The sequence below is a fragment of the Amphiura filiformis genome, chromosome 13 (assembly GCF_039555335.1).
Source record: "Amphiura filiformis chromosome 13, Afil_fr2py, whole genome shotgun sequence".
In the NCBI taxonomy this organism is placed as follows: domain Eukaryota; kingdom Metazoa; phylum Echinodermata; class Ophiuroidea; order Amphilepidida; family Amphiuridae; genus Amphiura; species Amphiura filiformis.
Window position 1 is genome coordinate 45893372 of NC_092640.1, and position 17034 is coordinate 45910405.

Genomic DNA, 17034 nt, shown 5'->3' on the forward strand with positions numbered 1-17034 from the left:
AGCATTAGTAAAAAGCTTAAGTCTTTGTGTGCTTTGGCTAAATCCTGTTCAAGTGGTGGGTTAACCAACAATTAAAGGACATTCCTGAAACTCGTTCAGTTGAGGATGATTTGAAGTGACCGCCAATTATGACCATTTGATATTTAATACCAGCAATGTGGAAAAAAAGAAATAATGTAGTGCCAAAATAATGTACCCTTTTACTGAAAGAGCAAAGTTTAACAAGTTATAACTCCGCTTCTGGATATCGTTTGAAGTCAAATGATATATCATTGTAAATAGTAAAGCTTATGATATATATTTTCTAAACACTGAAGAAAACAAATTTGACCAGGGGCCGACTTTACGAGCGTTTCGACCTGGACGGTCACATATATATGGTGTAAGTCTATGTAGTAAACTTAACCCCATGGGAACCATTTCTTACAGAGCCTCAAATTGGTTAATTACCTGATAAAATCATCTGAGTAATCATTCAAAATAGAGCTTTTTGACCAGAGCAGATTTTAAGCTCATATGTGACACGATCATGGGGAATGAGACGGATGTCGCTAATATTGATTTTGAGATATTGGCAAAGAAGGTGTTAAAATTTTTTTATTTTTTATTGTTTTCAGCGATTGATAAATTGACGTAACTTCCAAAGAAATGTCGTATCAACATGGGGTTTTCAGTTTCTGAAAGCTCTAAATGTTCTCTTTAGAAACATATGTAAAACTCTTTTTTTCTTTGAACAAGTTCATTAGGAATGTTGATATAAACTGTGAATTTTGTTCATTTTGAACAATTCCAAGTAAAAACGTAGTTGTTTTACTCACGTTTTAGTGACGTTTCACCACTACACTAGTGGCTTCTTCAGACTGGCAACTCATCACATCTGACTGCTTGCTTTTATAGGCAACAGGAAGCACCGTAGAGGGCGTGATGAGTTGGTCAAAGATGTTGTTGAGTGAGTAGGCCCCTCGTCCTTGTTTAGAGTGTCTTGTCCTTTTCGGCGGATCCAGATGGCTTCTTTCAGCCACCTGGTGGTCTTGTCTGCTTCACGATCAATCACTTTTTCCTCAAAACGAAAAGATGATAGTGAAAAAACCAAAGGCATGGTTGTGGTTCCCTATATAGAGGGCGTATCCGAGCGTGTGTCAAGGGTGTTTAAAAAACACGGATTTTCCACAGCCATGAAGCCGCATCGCACCATCCGCAATATGCTCGCCCATCCAAAGGATAAACTTCTCCCTCAACAGAAAGCGGAAGCCATTTATGAAATACCCTGCGGTGACTGCCCAAGTTCCTACATTGGTGAAACTGGTCGCCTTTGGTATCCGACTCAAAGAGCACCAAAAAGAGGTGGAGAAATTTGAATCAAAACCATTCACTCGAAAGCAAAACGCCAATCATCTGTCACAGACATTCACAAATCCGCCATCACTGATCATGTAGCCTCTACAAATCACTCCATCAATTGGGAGGACTCAAAAGTGATTGATCGTGAAGCAGACAAGACCACCAGGTGGCTGAAAGAAGCCATCTGGATCCGCCGAAAAGGACAAGACACTCTAAACAAGGACGAGGGGGCCTACTCACTCAACAACATCTTTGACCAACTCATCACGCCCTCTCCGGTGCTTCCTGTTGCCTATAAAAGCAAGCAGTCAGATGTGATGAGTTGCCAGTCTGAAGAAGCCACTAGTGTAGTGGTGAAACGTCACTAAAAACGTGAGTAAAACAACTACGTTTTTACTTGGAATTGTTCAAAATGAACAAAATTCACAGAATATGTAAAACTCATTTTCGTCCAGGGTCGACATGTGACTCATTCCCCTTGATCATGTCACATATTGACTATTCATACCATAAGTTATACTGAATGGTTTAATACGTAATACAATAGCTTTATTTCTAACCAATCAAAATAGTTCTTGGCGCCCAAAAACTTGACCACTGGTTCCAATGGGGTCAAATTTAGTATAAAAAAAAAAAGCAAAACATGTTTAAAATTACTGTTGCACAAACATTAAATTAGGTGACAATTTATCCACACAACAGTCAATTCAAAATCACATTAACCCTGCAACACAAATATCAACATAAATATCTTAAATACTGTTGATGTGTTGGAAATATAAACAATATATTTTCTGAGAAATAATGTCTTGAAATACATCTTAATTTAATATTACAATGTCTTTTCCATTAGTCAATACCACAGTTCTTGACATGGTCATTAAATTGGCACTAGGTACAATTGGAAATGTTTATCACATAAAAAGAACCAGGTCCTGCCACTGTCACGTGATGCTACATGGCTTGTTCAGCAAACAAGTTGTCAATGTTTTAAGTTCATCACTCATACATATTGTATAAATTCTAGACAATTCATGGGTTGATCAATTTTACCAATAACCACCAGTTTGATACTTTTTACCATACCAACTACCGTATTTCCTCGAATAGTTGCCCCCCCTTTATTAATTAATCGTCCCTGCCACTATTTCATCCAAGATGTTTCAAAAATGCTTATTTTTCCGTGCTATCTTACCAAGGTGAAAATCGAAAACCCTTTAGTGAACCAGAAGTCGTCAAGAGTTTTACACTTACCTAATGACTTTAACGAAAATTATCTTTCTAAAAATGACCTCTAATAAACGCCCCCCTTTTGGAAAATGCAACACCCCCGAGGGCGACTATTCGAGGAAATACGGTATGCTTATGCCACTTTTAAATAAACCTGTTCCTTGGTCTGTCACAGTATGCATGTCGTGTATATGCAGGAAAGAGGCTGCTCCATAATGCGAGCGTTACTGTATGGATTTGTCTGATAAGTTTAAAGGGTAAATAGGCACCATGGCTGAACATGACAATGTGTTTTCTTATAAAATATAAAACATTCTTGTAACATTATTAAATTTGAATATGTGTGAGTAATATAAAGCAACTATTAACTGTCTTTAATTTGCCAGCTCATGGAATTGAACAAACCATCTTTCACCTTGTGACTATATTTCAACCATTACACTCACAGAGTTAACATTTGTAGAACGTGATTCAATTATTAAATCCTAACCAGGCGGCGGATGACATGATCGAGCCGGCAACTCGTGAAACCGCCCGGCCGTATGGCATTTTCCATGTACTCGGTTAGTTTTGTGGGGTTCATTATCGAACCCCAACGGTTTTAGCTTGTAATTATATTATTTATCAACATAGGCCTATTTGTTTGTGATATTTCAAGCGTTTTAAAATTTCAAAATAATCCCATTCAATTACACGGTTGACGATGAAAATTTACTGAATTTAGGGACTGCACGTCAGTACACCACCTGATCCTAACCCACTTCTATACTTATGCAGTACACACAATACATTGGTTAAAAACTGGCAAAGAACCTGGATGAAAAGTGTAACATTTTAAAAACAAATCTGAGACTATGATAATAAAATCTTAAATATATATGTCCTAACAGTAAATACAAACATGACATGATACATGTGATATATATTATCATTAAGTGTTGTCATCAGCAAGGGCAATATCTAATATTCCTTTATGCCAATACAATTAAGTGCAGTAACATTATTGTAATTATTAAGTTTAAGTAAATTTCCTAATTGTTTTGAGTCATGGATATGCGATGGTGATTATCAAACACTTGAGGGGGAGTCTCTTCCCCTTCTACGTGCTCATGACCAATTGGATAATGGTCTTGTTGTAAATGATTGTTGATCATCAATCAGCATGATTGTTTATCACTTCTGCCTTCCTTCAAGCTTGTATACACTCAATGTGCCGCACATAACTCCAAACGAGTAGGAAATTTACTTATAATGCTCAAAAAATGGTGCTTGACAGGAAAAAATCAAACATTTACTTACATCATGATAAACAGGAATAATATGCAGCATTCTGATATTGTTGTAAAATAACATAACAGTCTAACTTTGTTGTAACATCTATCAATGGCACAAAAAGCTTGTATGAGTAATACTGGAGATTGCCTTCAAATCAGTATGGATCAAGGACGAAAATTTGTCAACTACTCTCACATGTATAAGCCAATAGACGACAATGTTAGGCCATTACAATGTACAGTAAATTGTTTGAGCCGTGTTTGAAACTAGATATAACACTGTGTGTACCTATGGTAAGTATGCCATACTGGATTGTCAACCTTGAGCACAAAAATAGAAGTGCTCCTCTGGTATTTATCAGCAAAAGCCCAGAGGTGAATCATAATTGGTGTTTCTAAGCTTGTACAAAGGTTTTGCACATGCAGCATTTAGTGTACATTATCACCACAATATAGCTCAAAGAAGCATGCACTTTTAATTTACCTCAACGCTTGCCATGGTAATGAGGAAATAATTTGCAGGTAACACTATTTTGCCCTCTATGAAATACACACAAATGTGGAGAAGTGCAGACTCTGTCATATCTACCTCTTTGTCTGTTTTGATACAGTAGTGCGAGTAGTTACTTTTGTGGAGTAGTAATATAACCTTTTCCAACAGAATCTCTGAATGTCCTTGCCATAATCATTTTGAGATGATCAAGATCATGAGTGTTTTGGTGTTAGTCTCGGCCGACTTTCAATGTTTAATCTCTTGGTTAATTTCAAGTTCCAGCTCTACTTGGATTCCGCACCTTCATGAATTTTGGTATCACTGACTTTATTTTTAGGTTGACTCAGTTCCAGTTCCAGCTGCATTTCTTAAACATTTTGTAACAGTAGTTTTTAATAAATAGCACCAAGCTTGAACTCATCTAGGATGTAGAAAAATGGTTCCATAGTCTTCCTATTTCTTCCGACTTGATTTACCTGTACACACAAAAGATGTAAGCAGAAATTAAGAGATTGTTAATATTTGAATTTTGTTTGCTTCGGTTCACATATTTTAATTTATCTCATAACTCATAGAAAGATTCTTGTCATTTACTATCATAGGTGGCGGAAGTTGGGAGACTTCCCTCCCTATACTTTTACAAGGGGGAGACGTCCCTCCTAAAAATCACAAGAGAATAAAAAATAAAGAAATAATTGCACAAAAACACTGTGTTTTGGGTCCTAAAATTGCACAATTTTGCTCGCTTCACACGCATTGGCACGTCAAATAACAAAGTACATCTTCATTTGGGACTAAAATAGTCTGAGATTGATTTTTTAAAATGCAAAATGGATCACCGGAACAAAAAAATGCTTGCCCCTCGACCCCCTTTAAATTTCATGCTTCCGCCGCAACTGATTACTATTGATTAGTTTTGTTATATTTAGCAAAAGACTTTTGCACTCCATGTGAGTGCAATAGTCCATTTTCCATTGCATTCACCCACAGCTACCATAGCAACGCTGTCAAACGCGAGCTAAAAGAGCATGGTGACCATCTCAACTCGCCAATTAAACGGTGTGGGTGTTGCTTCTAAAATAAATTTATATTAGATATATTTTAATTTATTCCGTTTTCCTGGTGATTTATGTGACTATGATCGGATGATTGCCATAATTTTAGCAACACATGCCTCGTGTTTCTTGGTCATTATTTACATACGTTTACTCTTCAAAGTACTGCTAGATTCTTGCGTTTGACTTGGTGAACGTGATGGACTCGGCCTGCTAGATGCGTGCGATGGACTTGGTAAGGGTGATGGACTTGACCTGCATGGATACAATTACCGTATTGAAATAAATTGTTGTGTTAGTGCAATAAAGTTGGCCAATTTTTGGTCATTTTTGCAGAAAAAACATGTTTGTGTTCACAGACTTTTGGCAGTCAGATGAAAATCAAAATGTCAGAGCACAAAGAAGAAAATTTCTTAATTTGCTAAAAAAATTTGCCATCAAATTAATTCATTTGGCAGAAAATTATTGATTTGTACAACATGTAACTGTTTATAAAATATATTACCGTCTGTTGGTTGCGCAATCAAGTCATATGCATCACATAAAACATTTTTATAAAGGATCACCCAATATATTAGTGCAAGAAACTTGGATACAATAGATATGTACTCTTGATAGTTGTTATTACAGCATTTTCAAGTAATGAAAACCAATTAATATTTACAAAATATAAATATCACAAAGTTTGAATTGAATCTTTCACTGGAACTTACTTTCATTACGACCTGCTACGTTGCATCTGATACCCTCGGACTTCATCAGACACAACGTAGCAAGTTGTAATGAAAGAAGTTCCAGGAAATTGATTTTTATGATCTTTGGTACCAGTAAAGATTTAGTTCAAAACTTGTGATTTCACAGACTGGATGACTGAGAATAGTCACTAATTAAATATAAATATCTTGTGGATTAATTTGAACCCCAAATAGTCACATTGTAAAATGAAAAACAATCTGCTGTATGTAAAAGCACTTATCCAGGTTAGTGCAAGGAAGTCATATGATCCATGGTGTGACAACATGAAAATGTCCAACGGATGAAGGCATACTAACCTTGGTTTCTGTGCTGCTCTTTTTTTCTTTGGTTTCGGTACATCGTCATCCTCTTCATTCATTCTGTAATACTTCAACTTCCTCATGTCAATATCTCTCCTCAGTAACTGAGTAGCTGTGATGGACTCCTGACTAGCCATGATGGGTTCATCCTGAGAGGAGCTCTCACTTATTCTTCTAGATCTCAAGGTGTGTGCATATCCTGTACCCGGCAGCAAGGAAGAGGATTGGGACAGTGACTCCTCCCTTTTCTGTTCTTGCCTTGTGGCTGAGCTGGGAAGTGGATATACACCAGATTCTTGAGAAGAATTTATGAAAGTTGAATACAGCTTTCCTGCAGATTGAGACAGCGCACTTCTTTTGGAGACTGATGGAACTGAAAGTTCGCTGGCAACTGAGCTTTCACTGTTTCTTTTAGAGCGACGGATCCTTGGTGGGCTTGCAACAGGGAAACTTTCGAGTTGTTTCAAGGTTTCATTGTTGGTTGCAGCTGCTCGTTTTTGACTGGAATGAGTTTTTTTCAATCTTTGACTTCTTTGAGGGCTTACATGTTCACTAGCTACAGAGCTTTCACTGTTTCTTTTGGACCTGCGGATCCTTGGAGGGCTTGCAATAGGGAAGCTTTCAACTTGTTTCAAGGTTTCGTTGTTGGTTGCAGCTGCTTGTTTTTGACTGGAATAAGACCTTTCACTAGTTTGTTTAAATCTTTGACTTCTTTGGGGGCTTACATGTTCACTAGCTACAGAGCTTTCACTGTTTCTTTTGGACCTGCGGCTTCTACGTGGGGGGCTTGATGGCTCATCCTCACTAGTATGTATAGAGTGAAGTGCTCTCTTAAGACTACCTTCAGATGATGATCCTGCTTTTATTGACTTTTTCGACCTGGAGTTTGGAATTGGAGGTTTACCAGGCACTAGAGTTGCTACTGGTTCAACGTTTTGATTTTTTCGGGGGCTTACAGGTACCGAATGCTCACTTGCGATGGCACTCTCACTGTTTCGTTTAGATCGTCGGCTCGTAGGTGGACTTGATGGCTCATCATCACTCGTATATCTAGATCGCAGCTGTCTCCCTTCAGATGCTGATGTTGCTTTCACCGACCGTCTTTTTGAGTTGGTGCTTGGAATAGGTGGTTTACCAGGTACTAGAGTTGATGATGATGGCCCATGGTTTTTACTTCGAGAACTTCTCCTGGATACGCTTGTCTCGCTAACCTGTGAGCTCTCACTAATAGTGTGGCTCCGTAAACCCTCGACAGGATTATCTAAACTACCAATATTATCAACGTCTTTGAGGTCTGATTTTGTCACATCAGAATCCTTTGTGGGGAATTTATTTAGGAGTACTTTAGGTTCAAGTCGTGATTTCTTGCTAGTGTTGGTCAATTTGAAGTCTTCTAGTGATGCTTGGTCAGACTGGCTGTCCTGTGATGACAATCCAATCCCTGCCATCATCCTATACACATTCCCAAAATCAGCTGCAGCTTTTTTGGCACTTGGTGGTGAAGTTACTCCGGATGTTCCATGTCGAGTTGAGGTACTTCTAGCTTTTTGTTTTTGCTTTTTCTTGCTCTGTGTAGGTGATGGATAAGATTTACTATCATCAGATGCTCTCTTAGACTCCTGGTCATTTTCAATGTCTTTCTTAGACCCTAATAAAATACCATTGACCTCGATGATCATCAGTGGTGTTGGGCTAGAAGAAGTCCTCAGGTCTTTGCTCCTATTTTCCACTGTGTCTTGTTTGCGTTCATGTCCAGCAACTTGACTTTGCATGCGTCTCCTTGGACTTGGACTCTGTGATGGAGAGCTTGATTTCCTTATCTCCTTTATACCTTCAATCACAACATCTTCAAGTTGTTTGTCTTTGCTCTTTAGTGCATCTTCACCATCAGACTCTGGAACCACTTCTCCATCAGGATGTGTTACAACTTGGCTTAACTGAGACTCTGTCAAATGAAACACTGGAGACAATGACGCTTCCTTTGCCGTTGTTTCTCCCTCCTTCACTCTTCTGGACAATCTGCTTGGCTTTGTTTTTGATACGGACAATCGCTGCTTTGATTTACCACTACCAGCTTGACTCAACTTTTGTTTACTTGGAGGAGGAGTTAACTTTTTAGGTGATCTTGTAGCGGTTATGACACATTCTTTATCTGCACTTCTTAACACCTTAGACTCTGCTCCTTGCTCCTCATTCTCGCTCTCAGAATTTGACAATTGTGTCTCTGGAATAACAGTTACAGATTCATCTTTGGATACAGACTTTGGTTGTGGAGAGAAAAAATGTTCAAGCGTAGTTTGACCAGCTCCAGATTTAGACCCGTTCATGTTTAATCTGGTCGATCTTCTTTTACTGTTACTCAGATACGTATTTGGCGTGTCCATAAAATTCCTATGTTCGGCAGGCATCGCTTTGGATGGAGGTGTCTTTTCCGGTGATTTATTCTTAAAGCAAACATCTTCATCGGCATCAAAGAATACATCCTTGTCATCCACCTCCTCAGTACAAGTAACAAAAGTTTCATCCCCATTTGATGTAAGTCCATCTCCACTTTCACTTGCTTTACTTTTCTGACGTGTACTTCTCATTCGGGACAAACTACGCAACTTTTTCTCTTGTCGTTCCTCTGTATCAGCACCTTTCATTTTAGGACTTCCAGCTGCAGACTTTAACCTCTTTGGCGATTCTTTCACATCTCTTCTTTCATCATCACTTTCTGGATCTTTCTCATTCTGCTGTTTTTCTTTATCGTCTCCCGCATCATCGTCGCTTTGTTCCTCACTGTCATCAACCTCACCGGCTTCCTCATCTTTATCATCACTTTCATCTTCTGACTCATTTTCTGGAATTTTGTCATCCTCTTCCTCAACAAGTTCATCCCCTTCATCCTGCTCCTCTTCACTTGAACTTTCCACCTCTTTATCCTGACTCTTTCTTCCTTGATGTGCTATTGATGGCTCTTGTTTACTTTCATCATCATTATCATCCTCACTGATCATGTCAACATCACTGTCTTCACTTTGGGATGTGTTGTCGCTATCAGGGCTCTTGTCCTGCAGAAGAAATTTTAAAAACATTTAGTTAAGAAACTTGCACAAGATTCTTGTCTATTGATTTGTTACACAAAATACAGACTTTTACTTGACTGTGAAAATTGCAACGTGTCAACGTGATATAATCAAGTGAGGCAAATTGTAAATACATTGAGTTTTCATTGCAAAATAAATGCTCATGAAGCAATCTTTGAAATGCTGGAAATTATTTGTAACACGTTCAGTTGTGAAGGTAAGGTTTAGCTCAAGATGAAGCTGTTTGCAGGCTCTGTTTAAGCCCCAAAACAGTTTGAGTTGCAACAGGTTCAACAAATAAAGGGTCAGCCGGTCAGATTTTTTTTTTCACATCTATTTGAAAAAAATTACTGGCTTTAAAAGAGATCAACAATTTATCTGTCTGTGCTCTATATAGGACATGCCAAAAACATCTTGTTCTCATGTTTGAACATTAAGGACATTTAAAAAAAAATTTAATAAAAAGGTCTGGGTCAGAGATTGTTAGGTTACGCCAATCAAACAGTTTTTATACACCTTTGCATGAAAAGAACCAGTGGATATCATGGTCACAAGATAACATTGTATGGTGGTGAATGAGACCAAATGGCTCATAACAAAATTGCATAAACCAACTGGGATCCCAACCTCTGCATTTACACCAGTATATTGGGGCTATTCCAGCTGAAATCCATACACCCCCTATGAAAGACATGTACATAAAGAGTGTGAATATCAAATGGGGTTACCTGAACAGTTTGAAATTAAGACCTACTCATTGACCCAATGGGCTTGGAATCCATACATCCCAGATGGAAGACATGGATGACCTTAATTTCCCACACAGAGTGTGAATTTCAAGTAGGGTTACCTGAATGGGTGACTCCATTTGAAATCTACACCCCTGTGTAAGAGATTAAGGTCTTCCATAGGGGTTGTATGGATTTCAATTGGAATAGCCCATAACATCATTCTGCAAATAGTATGAAAGATATCTGATAAATGGTATATACTATGATCAGGCGGGAATCATTCGGTTTTTGTTACTGCGCGAGTCAATAAAGTTCCAACTTACGCATGCGTAAATTCACAAAAGCACGCGTCATTCACGCAAAACGCAGGCTCTGCGCCTAGCTGTGTGTACGCCATTCTGTATCAATCCACAATGTTATGAGTCCCGCCTATTAAGAGCTGATCAGAGTATAATAATGTTCACATTTATCCATTTCAAAAACTTACTTGTGTGCTGTCAGAGTTCAAACCAAGTACCAATGTATTGATGTTCTTTCTTAATGTTTTGGTGTTATCACTTTCAGACTGAAAAAAAGAAGCAAAAACAAACGAGAATCAGACAGGATACTGGCTGGACCACACCACATTGGGCTATACCAGTACCAATCCATACACCCCCTATGGAAACCAACACCTTAATCTTCCACACAGGGAGTGTGAATTTCAAATGCGGTTATCTAAATGGGTGATTCCATTTGAAATCTACAACCCTATGTGGGAGATTAAGGTCATGTCTTCCATAAGGGCCCAAAAGGGGTGTATCAATTTCAACTGGAACAGCCCAATTAATTTAATTAATTTGTCTGTTAATCATGTCATGCCTTTCATCCAACCAACGGTGCATTTCACTCAACTTTTATGACACTTCCAGAGTCACAAAATCTGTCTCAAAATATTATGATTGTAAGTGTGTGAAACTTTAGGTATCAATTTTGTGAAACTGGCCCAGTCCATGGCAACCATCAACAGGCAAATCAACCAGAGAATATGATTTTCATTTTAGGTACATGTACGTTACATGTTTTAATTATCAGTTATCTTTCAAACTAGATATAAGTATCTATAGTGTGTCTTATCTCAAGTTGAGAGTAACGCCATGTTGGATTTCAGTGTCATATTCAAATCAGTGCGTTTACGCCGTTGCATCGCATTTCTATGTGTCTATACATTACGTGCGACTTGGTTAGCACCCACGATTCTAATCTGCCACTACAAAATTCCAACCTGATGCTACTCTCAATTTGAGATGACACCGATTATAGTCACAGGTTTTAATTTAAAAAATTTTGACGAACTTCTGATGCTTGTTTGAAGGTGTTTTTTTTTAAATATTTACCTCTGTATTCATAGAAGTATCCATAAAGAACAATGGCTGTTCAACCTGCTCCTCTTCTTCCTCCTGTGATGATGATGATTCCTCTTCACTGGAAGAATCCTCTAGAAGTGACAAGCCCTGAAGGGATGGCAAGTAAACAAAATGAAAATGTAGGCATTTATATAGCACTTTTAGAACATTTGTTATATAATCACACCATTTGTCTGCAAACAATAACAGCAGCAGTACAACCCACGCCCTAACAACTTCCAATTTTACACCTGGGTGGAGTGAGACAAGTGAGATAAGTGTCCAGGGTTTGAATATGCAAGATTGTGACCGTGAGTTGAATGCCCTAACTCGTTAGGCTATCATGCTATCTCTTTTTGTATTTTTTTTCTGATTTTGACACAAGTTACAATGACAAATATCTTTCTTCTGTGAGGAATTATTGAATATCTGGAGTAATAAGCTTTGCACCTGATTTGTTCCAACAGACCATTCAAATTTCAAATGGCATCACCCATTCAGGTAGCCCCCCATTTGAAATTCACACTCCCCGAATGGAAGATTAAGGTCATGTCATCAAGGGTGTATGGATTAGGCCATTGGGTCAATGTGTAGATCTTAATTTCAAACTATGAATAAAATTTGCCAACAGAACTTCACAAATTATGTCAAAGTAATACTGCTAAAATATTTAGCTATTACAGAGTTTTTTTCAGACTGTTGGTATCTTTGAAAAGATATGCATATTTAGCAGAACATGCACATGTCAGATGTAATAAAATGGGTTATTCCATTTGAAATCCATACACCTCTATGGAAGACATTACCTTAATCTCTCACACAGTTTGTGTAGATTTCAAATGGAGTCACCCATTCAGGTAAACCATTTGAAATTCACACTCCCTGTGTGGGAGATTAAGGTAATGTCTTCCATAGGGGGTGTATGGATTTCAAATGGAATAGCCCAAAATACATGGCTAAACTGTACACTTACATCTAGTAGACTTTCACACACATCCTGTGAGGCTTCCTTCAGGAGGTAGGTTGTCAATGCGTTAATATCTCTCTTGACCTTAGTAGGTAGCATCTCAACAGTGTCTGATGTCTTATCTGACAGCCAGGATATGATGTCTTTGGGAGTGTCTATGGACAGACAGGTCTGAAACAAAACAAGGTGGAATAACAATTAGATTGGATTGGAGCAATTTGCATTCAAATTGCTGTTCAGGGACAAAATGAGGAACAACAGAAAAAATGGAACAATTTTCTTTCCTGTAGCAGCTTGTGAAATATCCTGAAGTATTAGAAAATCCTGAAAATGGTGTGAAATTGGGCTAAAATACACCAAAACAGACTGAATAGAATGGCATAAATTTTGGCCACAAAAAATCCTGAAATCAGGATAAATCCTGAAATCAGGATAAATCCTGAAGAATCACACCTGCTGTAGATGACCTAAAACCCAATGGCCACTCTTCTATACATACATACATACATACATTATAAATATTTATATAGCGCTGCTACATTTAGAACGTAGCGCTCAAAACAAAAAACACAAAACAAAGCAAAAGAAGAACATGAATCTATCATATGTGACACGATCTGGTCCATGGGGGCCAAAGGAGGCATTTTTGAAAATTGAGTTACTGTAATTATTACATTATACATACAATGAGCTATCATTTACTGAAAACACCAAAGGTCTAGCATACTTGGTTCTAAAGTTATGAAGTTGATGTCTATTTTCTTATGTTTTTACTCCATATTTTTACCTTTATCTCTATCTTTATCTTTATCCCCATTGACCAGATCGTGTCACAAATGTTCTTTTGATCATGCATATCAGTGGCATAGCCGGAGTGGGCATGGGCCACCTGCCCCTGTGAGAAGTCTTGCCCTCCCCTCTTTCCCCCCTGTGGGATACTGGCTGCCCTAAAATTTAGCACTTTTTTGTACTTTTTAGCCCATTTTTTTACCATTTTTGTCAAACTTTGCTCCCCTTGAAAGTAACTTTGCCCCAATAATATTGAACATTATTTGTGCTATTTGAGTACGAGGTTACGTTGTCCTTTTTACCTGCAAAATTATTGCGACAATTTGGTGCCGTAAAGTCTACTACATAAAATACTTAAGTCATGCAACCCTACTTTTCAGAGGGAACCCCACCCAACCCAAACCGACCTTACACAACCCGGCCCAAGCCACGTACCCCAATCCAACACACTTACCTGTACAATGTTGGTGCTTTCCTGTGGGTACACATCTTTGAGTGTATCATAAGCTTGTCTACAACTGAGCACAAAGCTACAGTAATATGCACAGGAAGACTCACTCACATGGCTAAGACAACCCAACCCAACCCAACAACACACTTACCTGTACGATGTTGGTGCTTTCCTGTGGGTACGCATCTTTGAGTGTATCATAAGCTTGTCTACAACTGAGCACAAAGCTACAGTAATATGCACAGGAAGACTCACTCACATGGCTAAGACAACCCAACTCAACCCAACACACTTACCTGTACAATGTTGGTGCTTTCCTGTGGGTATGCATCTTTGAGTGTATCATAAGCTTGTCTACAACTGAGCACAAAGCTACAGTAATATGCACAGGAAGACTCACTCACATGGCTAAGACAACCCAACTCAACCCAACACACTTACCTGTCACGATGTTGGTGCTTTCCTGTGGGTATGCATCTTTGAGTGTATCATAAGCTTGTCTACAACTGAGCACAAAGCTACAGTAATATGCACAGGAAGACTCACTCACATGGCTAAGACAACCCAACTCAACCCAACACACTTACCTGTACGATGTTGGTGCTTTCCTGTGGGTATGCATCTTTGAGTGTATCATAAGCTTGTCTACAACTGAGCACAAAGCTACAGTAATATGCACAGGAAGACTCACTCACATGGCTAAGACAACCCAACTCAACCCAACACACTTACCTGTACGATGTTGGTGCTTTCCTGTGGGTATGCATCTTTGAGTGTATCATAAGCTTGTCTACAACTGAGCACAAAGCTACAGTAATATGCACAGGAAGACTCACTCACATGGCTGAGACAACCCAACCCAATCCAACCCACTTACCTGTACAATGTTGGTGCTTTCCTGTGGGTATGCATCTTTGAGTGTATCATAAGCTTGTCTACAACTGAGCACAAAGCTACAGTAATATGCACAGGAAGACTCACTCACATGGCTAAGACAACCCATCCCAATCCAACCCACTTACCTGTACAATGTTGGTGCTTTCCTGTGGGTATGCATCTTTGAGTGTATCATAAGCTTGTCTACAACTTAGCACAAAGCTACAGTAATATGCACAGGAAGACTCACTCACATGGCTAAGACAACCCAACCCAACCCAACAACACACTTACCTGTACGATGTTGGTGCTTTCCTGTGGATATGCATCTTTGAGTGTATCATAAGCTTGTCTACAACTGAGCACAAAGCTACAGTAATATGCACAAGAAGACTCACTCACATGGCTAAGACAACCCAACCCAACCCAACAACACACTTACCTGTACGATGTTGGTGCTTTCCTGTGGAGTGCACGCCTCTTTGAGTGTATCATAAGCTTGTCTACAACTTAGCACAAAGCTACAGTAATATGCACAAGAAGACTCACTCACATGGCTAAGACAACCCAACCCAACCCAACAACACACTTACCTGTATGCGATGTTGGTGCTTTCCTGTGGAGTGCAGCATCTTTGAGTGTATCATAAGCTTGTCTACAACTTAGCACAAAGCTACAGTAATATGCACAAGAAGACTCACTCACATGGCTAAGACAACCCAACCCAACCCAACAACACACTTACCTGTACGATGTTGGTGCTTTCCTGTGGGTACCCATCTTTGAGTGTATCATAAGCTTGTCTACAACTTAGCACAAAGCTACAGTAATATGCACAGGAAGACTCACTCACATGGCTAAGACAACCCAACCCAACCCAACAACACACTTACCTGTACGATGTTGGTGCTTTCCTGTGGGTACGCATCTTTGAGTGTATCATAAGCTTGTCTACAACTTAGCACAAAGCTACAGTAATATGCACAGGAAGACTCACTCACATGGCTAAGACAACCCATCCCAACCCAACAACACACTTACCTGTACGATGTTGGTGCTTTCCTGTGGGTACGCCTCTTTGAGTGTATCATAAGCTTGTCTACAACTTAGCACAAAGCTACAGTAATATGCACAGGAAGACTCACTCACATGGCTAAGACAACCCAACCCATCCCAATCCAACCCACTTACCTGTACAATGTTGGTGCTTTCCTGTGGATATGCATCTTTGAGTGTATCATAAGCTTGTCTACAACTTAGCACAAAGCTACAGTAATATGCACAGGAAGACTCACTCACATGGCTAAGACAACCCAACCCAACCCAACAACACACTTACCTGTACGATGTTGGTGCTTTCCTGTGGGTACGCATCTTTGAGTGTATCATAAGCTTGTCTACAACTGAGCACAAAGCTACAGTAATATGCACAGGAAGACTCACTCACATGGCTGAGACAACCCAACCCAATCCAACCCACTTACCTGTACGATGTTGGTGCTTTCCTGTGGATATGCATCTTTGAGTGTATCATAAGCTTGTCTACAACTTAGCACAAAGCTACAGTAATATGCACAAAACGACTCACTCACATGGCTAAGACAACCCAACCCAACAACACACTTACCTGTACGATGTTGGTACTTTCCTGTGGATATGCATCTTTGAGTGTATCATAAGCTTGTCTACAACTTAGCACAAAGCTACAGTAATATGCACAAGAAGACTCACTCACATGGCTAAGACAACCCATCCCAACAACACACTTACCTGTACGATGTTGGTGCTTTCCTGTGGATATGCATCTTTGAGTGTATCATAAGCTTGTCTACAACTTAGCACAAAGCTACAGTAATATGCACAAGAAGACTCACTCACATGGCTAAGACAACCCAACCCAACCCAACAACACACTTACCTGTACGATGTTGGTGCTTTCCTGTGGGTACGCCTCTTTGAGTGTATCATAAGCTTGTCTACAACTTAGCACAAAGCTACAGTAATATGCACAGGAAGACTCACTCACATGGCTAAGACAACCCAACCCAACCCAACAACACACTTACCTGTCACGATGTTGGTGCTTTCCTGTGGATGCGCCTCTTTGAGTGTATCATAAGCTTGTCTACAACTTAGCACAAAGCTACAGTAATATGCACAGGAAGACTCACTCACATGGCTATTAAAGACAACCCATCCCAATCCAACCCACTTACCTGTACAATGTTGGTGCTTTCCTGTGGATATGCATCTTTGAGTGTATCATAAGCTTGTCTACAACTTAGCACAAAGCTACAGTAATATGCACAAGAAGACTCA

General features: G+C 39.2%; 1 protein-coding gene across 1 annotated transcript; it reads right to left on the reverse strand.

Annotated features, from left to right (window-relative positions):
* Positions 1–1623: 1623 nt before the first annotated feature.
* Positions 1624–15044, reverse strand: LOC140167712 (uncharacterized). The gene is made up of 8 exons (XM_072191007.1): positions 15010–15044; positions 13991–14066; positions 12606–12770; positions 11624–11740; positions 10735–10812; positions 6446–9501; positions 5542–5648; positions 1624–4814 (listed from the first exon to the last, which is right to left on the reverse strand). Exons 1-8 carry the CDS (start codon positions 15042–15044, stop codon positions 4792–4794), a joined length of 3657 nt encoding a protein of 1218 aa, XP_072047108.1. The 3' UTR covers positions 1624–4791.
* Positions 15045–17034: the final 1990 nt, after the last annotated feature.